This window comes from Lissotriton vulgaris, chromosome 2_1 (genome assembly GCF_964263255.1).
Source record: "Lissotriton vulgaris chromosome 2_1, aLisVul1.2, whole genome shotgun sequence".
Lineage (NCBI taxonomy): Eukaryota > Metazoa > Chordata > Amphibia > Caudata > Salamandridae > Lissotriton > Lissotriton vulgaris.
In genome coordinates, this window is record NC_141687.1 from 950,294,766 (window position 1) to 950,314,533 (window position 19,768).

The 19,768-nt window shown below is 48.2% G+C and overlaps 1 protein-coding gene across 2 annotated transcripts in view; it reads right to left on the bottom strand.

The window, feature by feature from the left end:
• Positions 1–19,768, bottom strand: part of AGO4 (argonaute RISC component 4) — a 464,331-nt gene that overhangs the window by 158,430 nt on the left and 286,133 nt on the right. For both annotated transcript variants that reach the window (XM_086956500.1, XM_086956502.1), the window contains exon 12: positions 17,309–17,493. In XM_086956500.1, the coding sequence (XP_086812626.1) occupies positions 17,309–17,493 (185 nt within the window). The remainder of the gene's footprint in view (positions 1–17,308; positions 17,494–19,768) is intronic.

The window sequence follows — 19,768 nt, forward strand, 5'->3', positions numbered from 1 at the left end:
CAGGTTGCTCTTCAGTAGATTCCATGGTTGTGTTGTCTTCCGTTTTATCCACAGGATGTTTGTAGGCAGAAAGAGCTGAGAAATGCCAGACCTTACCGTCGCTTAAACGTGCAGAATTGCAATACACCTCTTGCACAGTCAGGGGTTTGGTGTACCTTTCTTGACCCTTGCCTATGTGTCCACTCTTCACCTTGACGACATGCCCTGCCTTGATTACCACATCCTTGCATCCGTGTTTGTTATAGTAGGTGCCTCTGCTCTTGGATTGTGAATGGGTTAGCCTCTCCTTCACTATCCTTGAAGACCAGTGTACTCTGCAAGCAGCCTTAACCAGGCACACATTGTCTTTGGAGAGTGGAGTCCGCCCACCCACGAGTTCAAACAGACTGTGACCTGTGATTTCACATGGCGTTATCCTGTAAGTCCACACCGTCTTCATTATCTTGCAGTCCAGCTGGTTACAATTGGCCCGAGGTGCGGTGACCTCGCTCCGCAATTGAGACCCCCTTGGGAGTGGATGAGCTGATACACATCTTGACTGCATCCCTTGCTCTTGATTGGTGGCCTGCTGCGGAGACTGAGGGAGCGGTAGGGTTCAGACTTCATTGGATGATGATCATGGGTCATGATAGGGAGGAAAGACCCCGGCCACTCAGACCTAAATTGACAGCTTTACCACCACGGATGCCGGGGCAGTTGGGGGAACGGTGGACAGGGAAGCCCCACCGGCTGCGGATCAGACTACCATTCTTCAGGCAATACATGCCTTGCAGTCCTCTGTGGAAGGTAAGAGGTTTAAGTTGACATCATCCTCATCCGGCAAGATCTGAGGAATGCGGTGGCCAGGATTACGGAAACCGATTCGCGCATATCCACTGTGGAGGATGATGTCCGGCAGCTTAAGGAGCAGGTTACCCGGCTTCAGACTCATACAAAAGAACTGCATCGCAGGGCAGAGGACGTGGAAAATAGGTCCCGCCACAACAACCTTCGCCTGGTAGGGTTCCGGGAGGGTCAGGAGCAGGGTCGCCCAGCAGACTTCTTGGAAAGATGGCTTCGCTCGTGTGTCACCGAGGTCTCCTTCTCCCGTGGTTCGCAATCGAGCGAGCACACCACTTCCTTGCCCCTAGGCCACCACCTGGGGCAGCCCCCAGGCCCATCATGCGAATTCCTAATTTCAAAGACCGCGATTCCATCTTGACCGAGGCCCGCAAGCAGCAGTGTCTTCGTTCTGAAAATCATACCGTCCTGGTCTTCCCCGACTATACTTAGGAGGTGCAGGGTCAGCGCCGATTGTTTGGGTAAGTTAAACAAAAGTTGCATGCCCTCAATATAGAGTACAGGCTCCTGCTTCCGGCACGCCTAAGAGTGGTGTTCTCCAACAAGACCCTATTCTTCGATACCCCTGAGGAGGCTTGGACCTGGGCAACGGAAGAACGTCCCCTGCGGGCTGAAGACCGACACTCATCTGGCGGAATGCTTGGTGGGTTTGGCATCCGGGGGGCTCCTGGACCCCGGCCCCAACGCAACTGCTCCCGACGACACGGTGGCCAACAGCGGGCCCTCTTAGACTCCCAGAGGGGTTCCTCTCGGCAACCAGCTCCGCTTCCTGGAGAACCTTCGGGGGTGCAGCGATCTGGCTGATCAGGCAGCCTGGATCTTGGGAACACCTCGCCCTTCATCGCTGGACATCCGAGACACGGACCTATCGCGCAGCCCGATGCTCATCGGGGACCCCGCATGTGCCTGTCTCTGCCTGCCGGGCTTGGCTCTGCAGCTGGAGAAGGCGGCTCATCTCTTCAATGCTCTAACTCAAGACGGACTTAACTAGGCACATCCTGCTAAGAGGAGGGGGTCCTCTTTTCCCATTCCCAAGCGTTTTAGTTTGGTTTTTGCCAATTTCCACTGTTAGGACGACAGATGCTTCCGTCCTGAAGTATTGGGTGGAGGCTGGATTCCGGTGGGGCGACCGTTGTCTCAAGTTTTTATTTTTTGTTCTTCTGCCAGCTAGTTTGTCTCATTTAGTGACATCCACACAGTGACCGACATGGTCAGTTTATGCCTTGCACCCCACGCGTTTGCACCACTATACTCTGCGCGTGCTGGGTGGCCGGCCATCACCCCAGCCTCTCCATATATAACAACCGAATCAGTTTCACCACACTTCATATAATGTCATGGAATGTTAACGGCTCCTCAACAAGGTTAAGCGTACTGCAGTCCTGAGGTATGCCCAGCAGCACAATGTGGACATATTGCTTCTCCGGGAGACCCACCTGGTAGTCAACATTTGCTCCATTTTGGCGCGCTATGGATATAGTGGGATTTGGCACTCTGGTTTTACCCGGGGATCTCGCGAGGTGGCGGTCCTGCTGCGCCGCGCGCTTCAGTTTGTTGAGCGTAAGGTAATACATGATCCGGGAGGCTGTTTTGTCATTCTGGAAGGGAACATTGGGACCCAACCCTTGAACCTGATAGCCGTGAACTCTCCCCCTTCTCTCCTGACATCCACGCTCCGGCACCTTGCTCCACTAGTAGCTGTTCTGCCCCCGGGGACCATTGTAGTGGGGGGGGGGGGGGGGGGGGACTTTAATTCGGTTATGAATCCGGACCTTGATTCTGCTACAGTCCCTTCCGCCTCACGGGTTTCCCCACTCCACACACCTTTCAAACTGGGCAGCGACTTTGGATCTGGGAGACGCCTGGCGACTCTGGCATCCGGCTACTCGCATGTTCACGCACACATCGGCAGCCCACCACAAACAGGCCAGATTAGATTATCTGTTTCTTCCAGCCCTGGAATGCCGGTTGATCCAGGAAATAGTTATCCGTCCAAGAGGCATATCGGATCACTGCCTGGTTTCGATGCGCCTAGGTAGTCTCCCGGCTTCTTCATGCCCTGTCTGGTGGCTTAACGCCTGGTTTCTCTAGGACAAAGACTTCCGGAAGCGCGTAGGGCTCGAACTGTGTCACTACTTCGCTGATAACCAGGACTCAGTCTGGTACCTTCTGGGAAGCTGCCAAGGTAACCATACACGGGTTTGCTCAAGGCCAACTTAAAATTCAACGTGCGGAACAGGAGGCCCGGCTCACGCTCCTGGAAGCCCAAGCTGCCCAGCTGGAGGCCCATCCGCCTGGGGAACGAACGGAGGCTAAAGATCGGAGGCTCACATTTCTAAGGGATGAGCTCAGACAGGCTTCCATGGAGTCCGGAAAGCTGTTGTGGAGGTCCTCTGTGGCGCGAGTGTATAGGTGGGCAGATAAAAATGGGAAGCTCCTCCACCGCTCAGCCACTTATCCTCTGGCTAACCATATTATCCCTGAGGTGATGGACTCCCGAAGGAATACCCATCAGGCCCCCACAGAGGAGGCCCAATTCTTTGCTTCATAATATGCTTAGTTGTACTCTGCCCAACCTCCAGACCTCTCTCTCTCGGAGCTCCTCCGGAGTGAGCGATTTCCCCTCCTGCGGCTCACTGACACAGAAACAAGAGACCTTGACTTTCGGATTACTTTGGAAGAAATCAATGCTGCTATCGCCGGGACCAGACTGCCTCCGACAGGACTTCTATGCGTCTTATCGGGAAACGTTGATCCACCACCTCCTGGCACTGAACCATGAGGCGGCAGACCGCGTTCCTTTCGTCCTGAAACGGGTCTGGCCACCATTGTGGTGATTCCCAAGTCTCAGCTCTGTCCACTGCTCTGATTACTGCCCTATCTCCCGTATCAATTTGGAGCTCAAAATCTCTGCTACGATCTTGGCACAGCGCATATGCCCCCACCTGAGCACTTTGGTCCACATGGACTAATGCAGCTTTATGCCGGCCCGGGGTACGAGGCACTGCCTTAGACGGCTCCACCTTGCTCTGGTGCACCAACAACATCTGACTCCCTATCGCTCGTTGCTACTCGCGGATTTCGAGAAAGCGTTCGATTCTGTGGAGTGGCGGTATTTGGAGGCGGTGTTGTCGGAGATGGGCTTTGGGCCCCCCTTTTGCAATCTGGTCAAGATCCTTTACTGCAAGCCGCGTGCCCAGGTGTTGGTTAATGGAGCCTTTTTGCGCCCCTTCCCCATTTGAGAGGCACGAAGCAGGCAAGGTTGTCCCCTCTCGCCCCTCCTTTTTGCATTAGCGATGGAGCCCTTTGCCTCTTACGTCCGCGCGGCCCCGCTCCTCACGGGGTGGCGATGGCCTGTTCTGGGGAAGATAAGATTGACCTCTACGCTGACTAAGTCCTGATCTTTCTGTCGAACACTGCTTGCTCGGGGACCCAGTGTCTCAGAGCCCTCCACCTCTTCGAATGGGTCTCTGGTCTCAGGTTGATTGCGACCAAGTCGGTTCTGGTTCCTCTTCATCTGTTGAGCGGTGTGTTTCGACTGGCAGTCCTCGATCCCTCTCCGGGGGCAGTCTTTTAAGTACTTGGGGATCTGGGTGACTCTCTTCCCTGATGGTCTCTCAACGTCAGCCCTCTGGTGAAGCGGGATCGTGCTGACCTCCTTCGATGGCATACATTGCCACTGAATCTAATGGGCAGGATCGCTCTTTTGAAGATGATGGTCCTGCCCAGTTTCCTCTATATGCTTCAAAACAAGCCCCTCGTCTTCTTGCGGTCCTGGTTCCATGAGATGAATGGCCTCGCCACTAAATTGCTGTGGGGGGTCTAAGGCCGAGATTGGCCCTCACTCCATGCAGGATTCCGCCCTTTGATGGGGGGTAAGGAATGACAAACCTACATCTCTATTACCTGGCGACCAGGCTTCTTACGGTACATGACTGGTTCAATGGTGGTTGGGCGGATATGGCTTACCGCCTGGAACTGCATACGTTTGGTTTCTCCGGTATTCAAGGGATGCTCTACGGCACTGCCATCCCCACACTCTGCTGGAAGTTATCCGTAGGTTGTTTTTGGCATGGCGAGCTGCCCTGCGTCACACCCGCTGGTCGGGCAAGCTGACCCAATATTCCCCCTTGTGGTGCGGAACACAGCTCAAAGACGTCGTCAGTCTCTCTGGGTTTAGAACCTGGGACCTTATTGGAATTTCCCCGCTGAGAGAGGTCTGGCGAGGGAGCCACATTCGCGAATTCTCTGCATTACAGTCCCAGTTCTCCCTCCATGCCTCTCAATTCTACCGCTATCTTCAGTTGCGCCATGCACTCCGTACACACATCTCGGAGGGAACCTCCTTGCCCGAATATAGTCCACCTGAAGCACAGGTTATGACTGGTGAGTTGGGGGAAAGTGTTGGGAGGGGGGGGGGGGGAGAGGGATGGGGGGGGCAGATGAATTTCCCGCATTTGTCGTTCTCTCACAAATAACACCCCTAACTCCCTTTCTTCTCTCCGGGATAAATGGGAGGCTGGATTGGTCCTTAAGATGCTGTTGATTGAGGGATGCGCTGATGGCCCCTAAAACAGTCACAGCTTCTGCGCGGCTCCGATTGGTTCAAGTATACTATTTGCACGCGGCCTACCTTACGCCGTGCCTTCATCACTCTGGGCTCCTACTTAATGCTTCCTGTCCCCACGGTCACTGGCCCCGAGCAGATGGTATGGCTCTGTCCCAACACTGCCCATTACTGGGAGCTAGTGACCGCTGATCTTACTGAGGTCCTGGGCTGGGAGGTCCCAAGAACCCAACGAATAGGGAACAGGGCAGATAAGCTTTGTCTCACCACGGCTCTGATGGTGGCGAAACGAGATATTGCAGCCCTTTGGCTAGATCCGTTGGCCCCTTCCATGACAAGGTGGTGCAGAGGGGTAGATTGGTGTGCAGCCCAGGAACGCCCCATGTATGCTGCCCTAAAAAGTTTTGAAGGGTGTGGGGTAAATGGGTCGGTGATGGAAGACTAAACTTCTTGAAGCTTCCTTATGGACATGCTAGTTGACATTGTCGCTTGTTATTCCTCATCGGACTTATGCATGTGGGGGGCTTACTCCCCCCCGTGTTAGTCGCTCGTGTACTGCTCGCTGTGCAGAAGTTGGCTGTGTCCTCATTGCGGTGTATGTACGCATTTAAAATCAATAAACTTGATTAAAAAAACCCATAAAAGCAGCACTTTCCAACAGCAACACTGAACACTTATAATTGTTTTCTCTGCTTGCGTAAGGCAAACAGCCAAGTCCAGTCCAAGTTGTTTCTCCTCCAAGTACTCGCTTGCCCATCTGCAGAGTGTTTTCCATGGGCCTGCAGACTATCTTTCCTGCCCACATTACACTGTATTGTATGCAGCCACTGCTTGAGGGTCTGTGTAGGAAACTGGCTCTGTATATACCATACCAAAGTATGGTATAGTGTGCACAGAGTCCAGGGAGTTCCCAAAGGTATAGCAGAGACTAAGTTAGAAAATTACTAAAAGCTCTTTGTGGTAGTGTGGGCGAGCGAGCAGTTAGATTTATCCAGAGGGTGTGTTAAGCATTTATTGTATTCACTCAATCAAAATTGATGCAAACACTCGGACTAAATCCAGACCAATTGAGTAGGTATAAATAATTTATACTTTTATTTTATTTCTATCACCAAGTCCTGCTTGGTTCTAGAAATAAAATACAAGTATACCTTCTAGAACCAAGGAGGACTTGGTACAAGTAGGTAAAATATACTTCAAATAGTAGACCTTTACACAGCAATGCAATTGAAGGTGGATCTGCAGTTGTTACAGTTTTGTATCACTTTAAAATGCAGTTTGAATTACAAAGTAATTAATTTCAAATTACTTTGGTTACGTTTGGATACCTTTGCATACTGGGGGTGGTATGCCTAGATACTACACCTTAGGATCTCGCAATACAAGGTAAGTTAGACTTTGCAGTTTGTTTCTTTTTTCTCCATACAAAACTGTTGCATCCATTTTAAGCCCAAAATCTATTAACATGGGTTCCTAAGGGGGAAAAAGTGCTAGTGTTTTCTCAGGTAAATATATAACTTAAGGGTGGGAGTTTAGGGTTAGAACGAAGGTTCCCCAAGGTCTAGATGGGTCCTTAAGTTGTACCACCAGCAGCACAAGCCCGGCCGGGTGCAGAGGTCCACTGTTAGCCAATTTAGCTAAGGGGCTTTCGGTTACGGACAGCTCACGAGTTGGCAAGTCGGGTGTGGGAGCAAGGCTCCTGGGGTTAAGGTCAGCACTGCAGGGGCCAACAATCAGCACAGGAGCGGCACTAGGGAGGCCAGGATGCCATAAAGACGTTGGGCCCTCTGGTTTTCAAGGGAGACCATCAGATGGGGACAAATGGCAGGCAGCCATTTAGGAACCACACCAGGGTTAATCGATTTTCAGAGGGCAACTCTAAGAAGTCCACTGAGTGCATTTTACATTAAATCCCACACTGGCATCAGTGTGTATTTAATGTGCTGAGCGGTTTGCTACCAAACTTCACAGTTTTAAATAAAGCCATTATGGAGCTGTGGAGTTTGTAATGACCAACTCCTAGACAATATACTCTTTATGGCTTTACCACACAATGTCCAAGAATGTTCTTAGACACTGTAGGTGTACAGGGTTCATGCCACTGTACCCTAACAATCGGGCTAGTGCACCCTACTAGAGGGGTGACTTACCTAGGTCTCAAGCAGTGGGTTGCAGGCCTAGCACACAGGAATGTGTGCCATGTCAACTTCACTTTTCTCTGCACCAAAAAAAACACGCTGCCTGCAATGGCAGTGTGTGGGTGTTGAGGTACAGTGCCTCTAAAGGTGGCACAATACGTTCTGTAGCCCTTAGATGCCTTCCCTGGTCATAGTGCCCTTGGTACACATGGTGCCTTTTACAAGAAGCTTACCTGTGGCCAGGAATGTGCCAATTGTGGGTGCAAAAGTACAATCTCTGGAAAGAACACAGACCTGGGAACATGATTGGCAGGGACCCAGGGCATATCAAGTCAGGTTGCATCAGATGACAAGCAAAAAGTGGGGAGGGACCTTGCAAAATGGAGCACTTTCTTATAGGCAGTTAAAAACCAACAGCGTCCCTCTTTCACCTCCGCATGGCCTGGGCACCCAAAGATGTCAGGTGAGGGGGAGGGGGGTGGGGGGAGACAAAGGTCAGATGAGGGGTGAGGAGGGGAGACGAAGGTCTGGTGAGGAGGGGAGACGAAGGTCTGGTGAGGAGGGGAGACGAAGGTCTGGTGAGGAGGGGAGACGAAGGTCTGGTGAGGAGGGGAGACGAAGGTCTGGTGAGGAGGGGAGACGAAGGTCATGTGTGTGGAGTCTGGCAAGTTTGGGTTTCGAGAGGGCTAAGAGGGTAGATCGTGTAATGGGGCTGCAAGGTCCAGAATCCTACAGTTTCATTATTTTTACTTTTTTCATTGATCCACTCTACTCCTCCACATCTACTGTTAATGTAATCCCATTCATTGTCCGCCTACAGCCTCCTTTGGACTCCATAAAGCCAATCGTACAGCGGAATGGCTAGAACACAGCAGATTACCCCGGTTTACTTCAGAACTTGGGCATCACATCTCAATTTGTAATGTCCATTCATAAGCCGATAAGCTTCAAAGCTTATTATGCCATACTGTCCTGGATTAGGTCACTTCTGGGTGGATACCATTTAATACCCTCTCATTGCTGGACAGTGCCTTCAGGACCCAGTTATTTCTGGGAAGACTCAATTTAGTAATCCGGTTGCCTAACTGTACAGCCAGGACTTGGGCCTATGTCTCCTCTTGGCGGACTCCATAGAACACTGGTTATTTAACGGTCAATAGGTCTTGGGGTAAAGTTCCCCGTAGGTAGACGGGTAATATTACACTCTTGGTTAACCAAGCTGCAAGGACTTAGGAACAAGTCACTCTTGAGTGGACCCACGCAGTTTTGCAGATTACTTATTCATGTCTCAAAGGAAATTTCCCATAGCTCCATAGTAGGCATGTACAATACTACATGATGCACCAATTAATCACATTTATGGTAGCTAATACTGTAGGCTTAAAAAATTACTGAAGATATCTACCTGCACTGCTGCCTAGCCTCTCTAGAATTCATGCTTAAATGCAGATGCACCATGTTATAAGCAAGTCTCAAAAACACACATTGGGTAGGCAGTAAAAGGCCAAGCAAAAACCAGAGACAAAGGGACATTCTAGTAAGGAGTTCCTCATTTCAACATTACGAAGTGTAAGAAAGCAGTTTGATAGGGCCAACTGCATTTCTAGGAGAATAGCATGTTTCTCCTACAAGACTTGACCTAATCCACATAACTGAATAGGATGACCTCAAGATATTACTAAAGCTCTAAACTGTTTAAAATGTGCAATCTCAGGTTGAACATAAAACCACTTTAAGCCTCTATAGGGCAGACTCAAGCAATGAAGAGAAAAGACCATCACACAACAACCTGCACCCTGGCTGAATGCATTGACATATTAAAGAGGCAAAGCTCACTGGAAGGGAGACGAAAGAATCTAACAAGAGCTAGCCCCTATCGACCTTATAGGTGTGGGGGAGGGGGATCATGTGTCAGTCACAGTGAAGGGCTAAAGGGGTGTGATTATGTGCAGTTTCTGAACTATACTGATAAGTACAACAGCTGGTTACCTGGAAATAAAACTCATTGGCTGGGGGTAGTGGGGGCGGGGACTTTAACCACTTGAGTGAGAAGATTGGCTCCATGAGGATATCCTTATGCAAAGCTCAAAGACTGGGGGCTTGCAGGCCAATGGCTCTCATTACTGCAGGGGAAAACAAATAGTTTACCTGTCGGTGTAGTTTTACAGCTTTCTGGATTCACTATGCTGTGAATTATTCCGCCATCTAGTTGTTGGGTCCGGAATTGTAGTCTTTTTCCTCCGTGGCCCAGGTGGGCGTCGACATACCATTTGGTGTCCGTGACGCTGACGCGCTTCCTCCGGAACCTCCCACCCTTGGAATTTTTTTTTCTTGTCTTCTTTTATTCCTTTACTTTTTCTGTAAAGTCTTTCTCCTGTTTTATTCCTCTACCTCCTGTCCTCTTTCTGGTGTAGGAGGGTGGGTTCGCCAGCTAATCCATAAAGTCTTCAAGCTGCAATACTACACCGACAGGTAAGAAATTATTAGTTTTGGAGCGTGAATCTTTCTGGATTTCCTACGCTGTGCATTGACTTAGTTGTCATTTTTGTGGTGGCTAGGTGGAAGATGAGCTCTGGTTACTGAATAAGTGTTGTAAGACCTGTCCCACTTGCGCGTCCTTGTTCATTTGAATATCTACACAGTAGTGCTTAGTGAATGTGTGCACTGAAGACCATGTTGCAGCTTGGCAAATGTCTTGAATAGGTGTGTTCTCTAGAAACGCAATTGTTCCTCCTTTCTTCCTAGTCGAGTGAGCATGAGCTGCTCCTTGTAACTATTACCCTGCTGGTTTGTGGCAGAGTTGTATGGTTTGTGCAATCCACCGTGCAATAGTATTTTTAGTAACTGGTCGTCCCAAAAAACTGCTGGCAAAGGATACAAAGAGCTGCTTTGTCTTTCTGCACTCCTTAGTCCTTTCTATATAGTGCATTACTGCCCTTCTAGCATCCAGTGTGTGCAACCTCCTTTCTGGGCTTGTGGAAGATTTTGGGGAAAAAACTTGGTATTTGAATTGTCTGATTGATGTGGAATAGTGACACCTTTGGCATGAAATGTGGGTCTGTTCTCATTACAATCTTATCACTGTGTATTTGTAGGTAGGGTTCTTGAGTGTTAGCACTTACTCTTGGTAACAATGTGATAGCTACTAAGAAGACTTGTCTTTAGCGTGAGCATGTGCAGTGTAACTTTGTGAATAGGCTCAGATGGTTCCTTCATCCATTGGGTTAGCACCCCGTTAAGGTTCTATGCTGGTGCTGGCATTCGGTTTGGGGTGCGATTCTCTTTGCCCCTTCTAGAAATCATTTTACTACTTGGGAGGTGAAGCAACTTTATCCCGTTCCTCCTCTCGTGTAATCCAATATAGCCACTAAGTGCACCCTTAGGGATGTGTAGCTTAGTTTATTCTGCAGAAGGTGTGTTAAGTATTTTAGCACTGTTGATTCCTTTGTAATTGCCCTTTGAAACTTCTCCCTAATGCACCATTCAGAGAATCTTTTCTGCTTTGCTATGTAGCATTTTTCTTGTGGTAGGTCTCCTCGCCTCCCTGAGCACTGCCATTCTGCTTGCTGGTAGTTTGAAGTGTGCATATTCTAGGTCTTCAGGAGCCATGCTGCTAGGCTGAGGCTTTCTGGCTGCAGCACACTTCCGTTCTGCATTGTTAACAGGTCCCTTCTTCTGGGAAACCTGTGCGCTGGTGCTCTACTATTTGCGAGAAACAGGACTGTCTGGCCCACTGAGGTACTATTAGGATCAGTGTCATGTAGCTGATCCTCCATTTGTTGAGTACCCTGTACATCAGTGGCATCGGGGGAAAAGCGTAATCAAATGTCTTTGACCAACTTATCCATAGCGCATTCGCTTAGGACTGATGGCCTGGTTGTCTGGATGTGAAGTGCTGGTATTTTGCATTTAGGTGTGTTGCAAATAGGTCTATTTGCAGTGTACCCAGTTTCCGGAATAGCTTCTCTATTTCCTGTTGGTTGAGCTCCCATTCGTGGGATGCGGACCTTTGACTGCTGAGCCTGTCTGCTTCCATATTGTCCTTCCCTGGGAGATGTATTGCTAGTAGGTCTATTCTTAGTGGAATGGCCCATATCCATATTTCCTTTGCTAGCCCTGATAGTGTCACAGATTGTGTTCCTCCTTTGTTGATGTAGAACATGGTGGTTGTGTAGTGTGTTTGGATCAACATCTTCGGTACAGCTCCTTCTGAAAGGCTTTTAAGGCTAGGAACACTTTATAGCTCTAGGTAGCGGATGTGTTTGACTGCATCCTGCTGCGACCATAACCCCATCACCTTGAGCCTGTTCATGTGCGCGCCCCACCCCAGTCATGATGCTCACTGTTCGAGTTGGCTGTGTGAATGGTTTCCCGTGTGATATGTTTTCCTTGTCCCACCACGCTATTTCCTGATGCACTGTGTGCGACAACCACTAGATCTTCACAACTTCCTGTAGCATGTGATCATTGCTGTGGTATCCATTCTAGGAACGGTCTCATGTGGAGGCAAATATGTGGGACCAAGTGTACGCATGCGCAATCATTCCCATTAGCTTGCTCACTGTCCTCACCGTCAGAGCTTGCCCCTTGTGGTAAAGACGTGCCTCCTTCAGGATTGCCAAAGTTCTTTGTGCTGGGGAACACCTTGCCCTGTATGGTGTTGATCTTTTCCCCTAAGAATATTTTCACTTGTTCCGGTTCTATTGAAGACTTTCCCCAATGGATTGAGAACCCGTCGGATTAGCGATTGTATGACCTGCGGGTATGTTTGCATTGTCTGTAAGAGCTTGCTTTTACGAGCCAGTCGTCGAGGTAGGGGTATAAATTTATTCCTTGCCTCCTTAGGTGTGCTGCTACCGCTGCTAGGCATTTTGTGAACACCCTTGGTGTGGATTGGAGTCCAAATGCTAGCACAGTGAACTGGTAGTGAATTTGGTTGATCACAAACCTTAGTAGGCGTTTGTGTTTTTTGTTGATAGGGATGTGTAAGTACACGTCTTGTCTATAGTTGCCATGTAATCCCCCTCTTGTATCTGGGGTATTACTTCTTGCAGATTAGTCATTTTAAATCTTTGTGTCCTTATGAACTGGTTTAAGAACCTTAGATCTATAATAGGTCTTAGCGTTTCGTCCACTTTTGGTACAAGGACGTATTTGGAGTAAACCCCCTTGTTTCTTTCCTTGTATGGCACTATTTCTATTGCCTCCTTGCTGAGCAGGTCCTGCACCTCTAGAAGCAAGAGCTAAAGTTCCTTTGCTGAGTGCACCTTGTTGTTTGGCCTCTTGTTTGGAGGTTGTTTTTCTAGCTCTATAACGTAGCTGTATTGTATGATGTTTAGTATCCATTTGTCTGTTGTGACTTTCTTCCATTCCTGGGTTATATGTTCAAATAACTGTTTGTCTCATGCTTTGATGGCCCAAAAAGTGTTAGGGTCGGCGTTTGCCTTAGGGTGAAGTCACTTGGAGGTGGATTGATACCCTCCTGCCCATGCCTGCCCCCGTCCATTTGAGCGCCCTTGAAAGGACTGGCCTCGTGGCTGGCACTGCCAGTTTTGCTGCTGCTGTCCCTGGTGGGGCAAGCTGTCTCCTTGATAACCTTGTTGGAAGGCTTGGTGCGATGTACAAGGTTGGTTACCTCCCCTACCTGCTGATCTTCTTGAGGGTGTACCCCTTCTCATCCTTCTGAACTGCAGTGCTTAAATAGACCATGCAGTCTACTGTTTTGGGGGTGAGTTAACTGGTCAACTGGCGTTCCAAACAGCTGCTCTCCGTTGAAGTGTGTTTTAAGGAGGTTGTTCTGTACCTCAGGCTGAAAGCCTGAAATCCTAAGCCATGTGTGCCTTCTCTCAGTCACCCCAATCATCTGTCTCCGCAGCATCCAAGGCTGACTTCAAACATGTGTTAGCCATGTTTTTCCCTTCCTCTACCAGGTGGGCTGCCCTTTGCTGGTACTGTTCTGGTAGAGGTTTCAGGAGTTGCCCAACCTCCCAGTGCTGGTATGCATGCATGTTGATTAGGGTGCTGGATTTTTCAATGCGCCATTGAATTGCCGCACTCCGTTCTAGTTTCCTCCCCATGAGGTCCATTCTTCTACTCCTTGTCTGGAAGTGGTCCGGCATTTGTGGGTACATTGCCCTTTTCAAAGCTGCTGCTGTTATTATTGAATCAGCTGGCACTGATCCCTGAACGTATGCAGGGTCATTTGAGGAGTGTGTACTTATTTTCGGTCCTCGGGGGTCACCGATTTGCATACAGCTGGCTCCCTGAATGCCTCCCTGCCCTGGTCCAGCACACTAGGGAGCATGGCCAGGAACTGACTTCATGTTTGTGAAGGTAGCAGAGTTTCCAGGAGAAAACAAACCTTGGGCTTCTCAACCTCCAACTTCACCCCATATGTCTCTGCTGTCTTGTTTACCACCATATTATAGACACCTATGTAGTCCGGCGGTGAAAGCTTTGAAGGGTATGTGTCTACTCCTGCCGGTATTTTGGAGTCAAGGTCATGCCACTCTAAGTGCTGCGCCTTGAGGACATGGAATCCTGGTAAGTTTGCTGATCCGCCTCGCCTTCGAAGTACTACAGGGCCTCTTCCTCCTGTTCCTAGACCGGTTCAGGCGTTTGGCGGCTCAGGGTCCTAGTCGCCCACTTCGGTCTTGGCGGCTGGCTTCGGTGGGATGGTGTACTGGCTCATCCTTTCAGCGAAATCCTTTTTTCGCTGGAGGAGGATTGCCATTTCGGCCTAGAAGCCTCATTTTCTTACTCTCAATCTCGGCAGCTTGTTCGGAGTTTAAAGTTGGCGCACTCCGCTTCGAGGTCGAAGTAGCCGTTAACCCTTCTTTCTCGGAGTCGAGGTGTCCTTTTCGAGGGCAGCCTACAACGACCAAGATTTCTCTTGGGTTTTCGCCATCTAGGAGTCCTTTTCGAAGGATCCGCTGGGCTGCTTGTTTTTGGGTGCTGTTGCTTTCGCCAAGGGTTTTGAGGACAACGCTCCCTTCGAGGACTTTGCTTCATTCTTAGGAGTGTCGGTCGAGTGTTGACGACTAACCTCCTTTGACGTTTTCTTTTGGACTTAGCCTACTCTGTAGTCCTCTGGTCCTTCGGCAATGTTGCCCTCTTCTCCACTGGAGAGGCCCAAGTCTTGGAGCGATGGAGGTGGCCTCTGCCCCTGCATAGTGTAGTTCGCCCTTCTCTGTCTCTCTCACTCACTCTGAGGGTCTTCGGTGCGAACAGGCGTTGTAGTCCTCGCGGTCCTGGTCAAGCGGCATGCAGAGGTTGTAGACTGGATGATGGTCCTTTTAGGCGTATTAGTGGTGGCAATTGCTTCAGAATTTGAATGCTGTTCTGACCGTCCCCGTGCTCAGGGAGCTCCCTGTGTGCGCATTTTCAGTGGAACGTCGAGATTTCGGGTGTAATCCTTCTCCTTCTTCGTCCCGGTTACCTGACCTGTAGTCAGGGGTGTAGAAATCTGATGTCGATTTTCTTTAAATTTATCGATTCTCAATCCAAATCTCTGGAACTCTTCGGTAACGATTGACCCAACAGCGGAAAAAAAATCTAAAGATGCCGACCAAAGGTGGGAGCTTCCAGAGGAAGCGCGTCAACTTTACGAAGGACACCAAATGGTGGTATGTCGATGCCAACCTGGGCCACGAAAAAGAGAAAAAGACTACAATTCCAGACCCAACCACTAGATGGTGGAATAATGCACAGCATAGTGAATCCAGAAAGATTCAAGCTGCAAAACTATTATATTCTGTTTCAAATCAACAACAAAAAATGTACTTGTCTGTGCCCCTAAAACTAGGAACTAAAAGCTTATAATCGAAAGTTAGGCAGGTATCTACTGATGGATGCAGCCCACACACCAGATGCATTTAGAACAGAGGTCCCTGAAGTGAACCTGATAGGGGATACACCAATCTTCACAGTTTGGAAATCCTTAAAAGCTGTAATCAGTTACTTTGATAGCAGCACAACTTAACCAAAAAGAGAAATAGATACTACAGTCCATTTTGAAGGCAGAGCCACATGCAACAGAACTGTGATACAAGACTAATGATGCGTAGAAACTGCAGTACTATAAAGAGGTTTAGACAATTAAATATGCTACAAATTAATAGGTCTTCTAGAAGATCTCCTTGCAGCTGTCATGCAGATAAATGCTTCTAATCCAACATTGTAATAATGGGTCTGAAGCCCGTTACAGTGGGTGTAATGAAAATGTATCTATCTATTAGTTGCCTGAAACAAATGGTTCTAAGCCAAACACTACACAAGTCTGGAGATCCAAAGCAGGAGATGGGGTGCTTAGAACTTTGGAATACAATGTCAGAGGAGAGACTTAGCACTTGAATAGCTGGGGTCAAGTCGGTCTATATAGTACCATTTTCTTACAAACATGAATTGGAAAACAAGACATGCCGCCCCCTCTCCCCGCAAAAAAGCAGACATATACAATTAAATGGAGGTGTTTTGAGGAAATGAGACAAATGATTGCAGCTTAGGTGTTAAAACTAAAAGGATTTTCCACTCAACCAGTTAGGGCTATTTCTTGATAACCATGGAGAGAAGTAATGGCAGGGTTATTCTGGATGGCAGGTTAAGGGGGTAACAGTAATACTGTTGTCATGCTGTATGTAATCAAGCAGTGCAGGTCCTGCACTTTAATGGTTATTTTTTATTTAAATGTGTTTGCTGCATAAATGTGTAAAAGGTGGAAGACATGCATACAATATGTGTTATTAATAGACAAAGTATGCAACCTTAATCAAGGCAAACTAACATGAAGTGTATGTTTTACCTTACATCTGAATAAATCTGGTCTTCTTTTACTGTATTACATCACTGCAATGTATTAAAGTACAAGATTTACAGAAGCCAAGTGTGCTAACAGCAGACCAGAAAGCCAGCTTCAGGTGAGACCGCTTAATTTAAGAGGTGGGTTTTCAACACCCTCTCTTCGAACACAATCTCAGATCTGAGGGATGTGATCTCAATGAATAGGCAGTTTCAAAGATCTAGCAACTACAAGTGGGAGTTGGCTGCATAAACGCTTTTTACAGTGCCTCAGACTGGAGGCAGGCCACGTTGAAAACAATTTTTGCATGACGGTAGGAGGTACACAGAGAAAAATTCACAATATCAGGTCATGGTCACTTCGGAAAGCCAGGATAAGAACTCTTGCCTTATGATTTCAGTCAACAACGTAAATAGGTGTGCTCAAACAATGGAAAGACCTACAAGGAAGAGAAGCCTGTCCACCACATAAACTAGTAAAACTGAAATAAATGGCATGACCTGCATTTCCTCAGGTGCATGGGATTTCGCATCACTAAAAAGTAATCAGCTTGAGAAAATATAGATAAGCCTCAAGTGTGATAGGACATTGATTAAATGCTGAAGTCAGGCTGAATCAAAGTTAGTTTTACTAATGGAAAAATAAATTGCCAATAACAGTAATCTACTCAAAACTTCCAAAACCATAGTTACAAGCCTGCAACAGTGATTTCTCTAGCATTAAATTCTTTCAGAGATTCACATACTCTGACAAACTACAGTCAAGCATCAGACACGAGTGAACGATTCAAAGCATGTGCATCTATGCAAGACTGAATGCTGCATACTGAAAGAGTGTTGCAAAGTAGCTAACACTCCAGATGCACATAGTTTAACATGTTTCTCACTGAACTAAAACACACCTATAAAAGAATTCATCACTGTATCCGGCTAGGTATATTTAACCCTCCCCTTACTCGCCCCATACCATAAACAGGAGTCTTTCCAGGGAGGATCACGACAATCAGCTGCAGACCAACATAAGTCAGCTTTAAGTGCTTGAACATGGGTTCCACGCTGTCGGCACCCTGTGCGTATTTACAGAAACAAGGCTGCCCCTGGATCGGCATCCCTGCATCTTTTGAGATCTTGCGCAGCTGGTCTGTAAAGCTCCTATTCAAGACAAAGATACAAGAATAAGAAAAATGGTTTAGGACACCCAGCAAAATACAAATCAGTAACATCTACAAAAGATTTTTAGCAGCAGGTGCTTAAACAAGGGTAGTAACAGAAGACCCTGCGCAGCAGGTCGAATATGCTACTTACCAGTATGCATCTGTTCTTGGCATGTAGGGCTGCTGACATTCATATCTGTGCATAGATCGTCGCCTAGTGTTTGGTCCGGATGATTGCACATTGTTGTCCTGGAAGAGTCTTCGAAGTATCACGAGATAGGTGGCTCCTCCCTTGGACTACAGTGCGCATGGGCATACTCTCCATCTTCAGATTGTTTTTCGCCATTGTGGCAGAGATGGAGTGTAATACAGTGAGTGATGTCCATGCTACATAGTAATTCTGAATGCTACAGCTGCTACAGGCGCCGGGGAGGAGGGTGAGCGATATGAATGTCAGCAGCCCTACATGCCAAGAACAGATGCATACTGGCAAGTAGCATATTCGGTTCGAGGCATGTGGGCTGCTGAATTCATATCTGTGCATAGATTACATAGCAGTCCCTCCTGTTAGCGGCGGCTGCCCGTGCCAGCTGCAGCAGTCTGAAAAAGAGCTTTGAGAACAGCCTGTCCTACAGCTGCCTGCTGTTTAGAATGCACATCTATGCAGTAGTGTTTCGTAAATGTATGTGTGGTGGACCAAGTGGCTGCCTTACATATCTCTTCTAAAGGAATATTCCCCAGGAAAGCCATGGACGCTCCTAACTTATGTGTGGAGTGTGCTCGTGGTGGAATGGTCAGTTCGTTTAGCCTTAGCATAGCAAATCTGTATACACTTAACGATCCACCGGGCTATCCCGGCTTTGGAAATGGGGTTGCCTTTGTGTTGTGGGGAAAAGGCAACAAAAAGCTGTTTTGTTTTTCTGAAATCTTTTGTTCTGTCTATATAGTACATTAGAGCCCTTTTGACATCTAACGTGTGTAGGGATCTCTCCGCGACATTTTCTGGATTAGGAAAGAAAAAACTGGCAGTTCTATGGTCTGGTTCATGTGGAACAGCAAAATCACCTTAGGCATAAAGGTAGGGTTGGTGCGTAATACGACCCTATTTGAGTGGACCTGTATGAACGGCTCTTGAATGGTTAGTGCCTGGAGTTCACTAACTCTCCTCAGTGAGGTAATGGCTACTAGGAAAGCAACTTTCCAGGTCAGAAATTGAATCTCACAAGAGTGTAGAGGTTCAAAAGGTGGTCCCATCAATCTGGTGAGGACCACATTCAGGTTCCAGACTGGTGACCGTGGGTGTCTGGGAGGGATTACTCTTTTAAGTCCTTCCAGAAAAGCTTTAATGGCAGGCACTCTGAATAATGAGAGGTGCTGCCTGTTCTGAAGATAGGCTGCTATGGCGGATAAATGTATACGAATGAAACTGTACGCTAGATTACATCTGTATAAGTGCAACAAATAACAGATAATGTTTTGAATAGATGCATCCAGTGGGTTTATCTCATTGTTGGCACAGTATATGACAAACCTTTTCCAATTAGCCGCATAGCATGCTCTGGTTGTGGGCCGTCTTGCCTCATTGATATTGATACATTCTGGCGGCAAGTTGAGATAGCCAAATTCTAGGACTTCAGGAGCCAGATCGCCAGGTTGAGCTGTTGCGGATCTGGATGCTGAATGTCGCCATGGCTATGCGTCAAAAGCCTGGGTGTGAGGCGTAGCCTTTGATGCGGTACCACGGATAGTTCTAGAAATGTGGTGTACCATGGTTGGCGTGCCCACATTGGAGCAACCAGGATGAGGGTCATCGAGTGTTGCCGTAGTTTGCATGCCACCAGCGGTATCAAAGGTGCTGGGGGAAAAGCGTACGCAAATTTGCCTGACCAGTTCATCCATATCGCATTGCCCTGCGACTGTGGATGTGGGAACCTGCTTGCGAAGCTTTGGCATTTTGCGTTTTCCCTTGTGGCAAACAGGTCTATCTGTGGATGACCCCACTGCTGGAAGTACGGTTGGAGCACTGATGGATGCATCTCCCACTCGTGCCTCTGGTGGCTGTTTCTGCTGAGCAGATCCGCCATCTGGTTGTCCTTGCCCGGGAGGTGTTCGTCATGAGGAAGATGTTCCTCTGAATGGCCCACTTCCACATGCTCTGAGCCAGATGAGAACTGTGGAGTGTGTTCCTCCCTGCTTCTGTATGTAGTACATGGCAGTCATGTTGTCCGTCCGGATCAACACGACCTTGTTGCACAAGTGTACCTTGAAAGCTT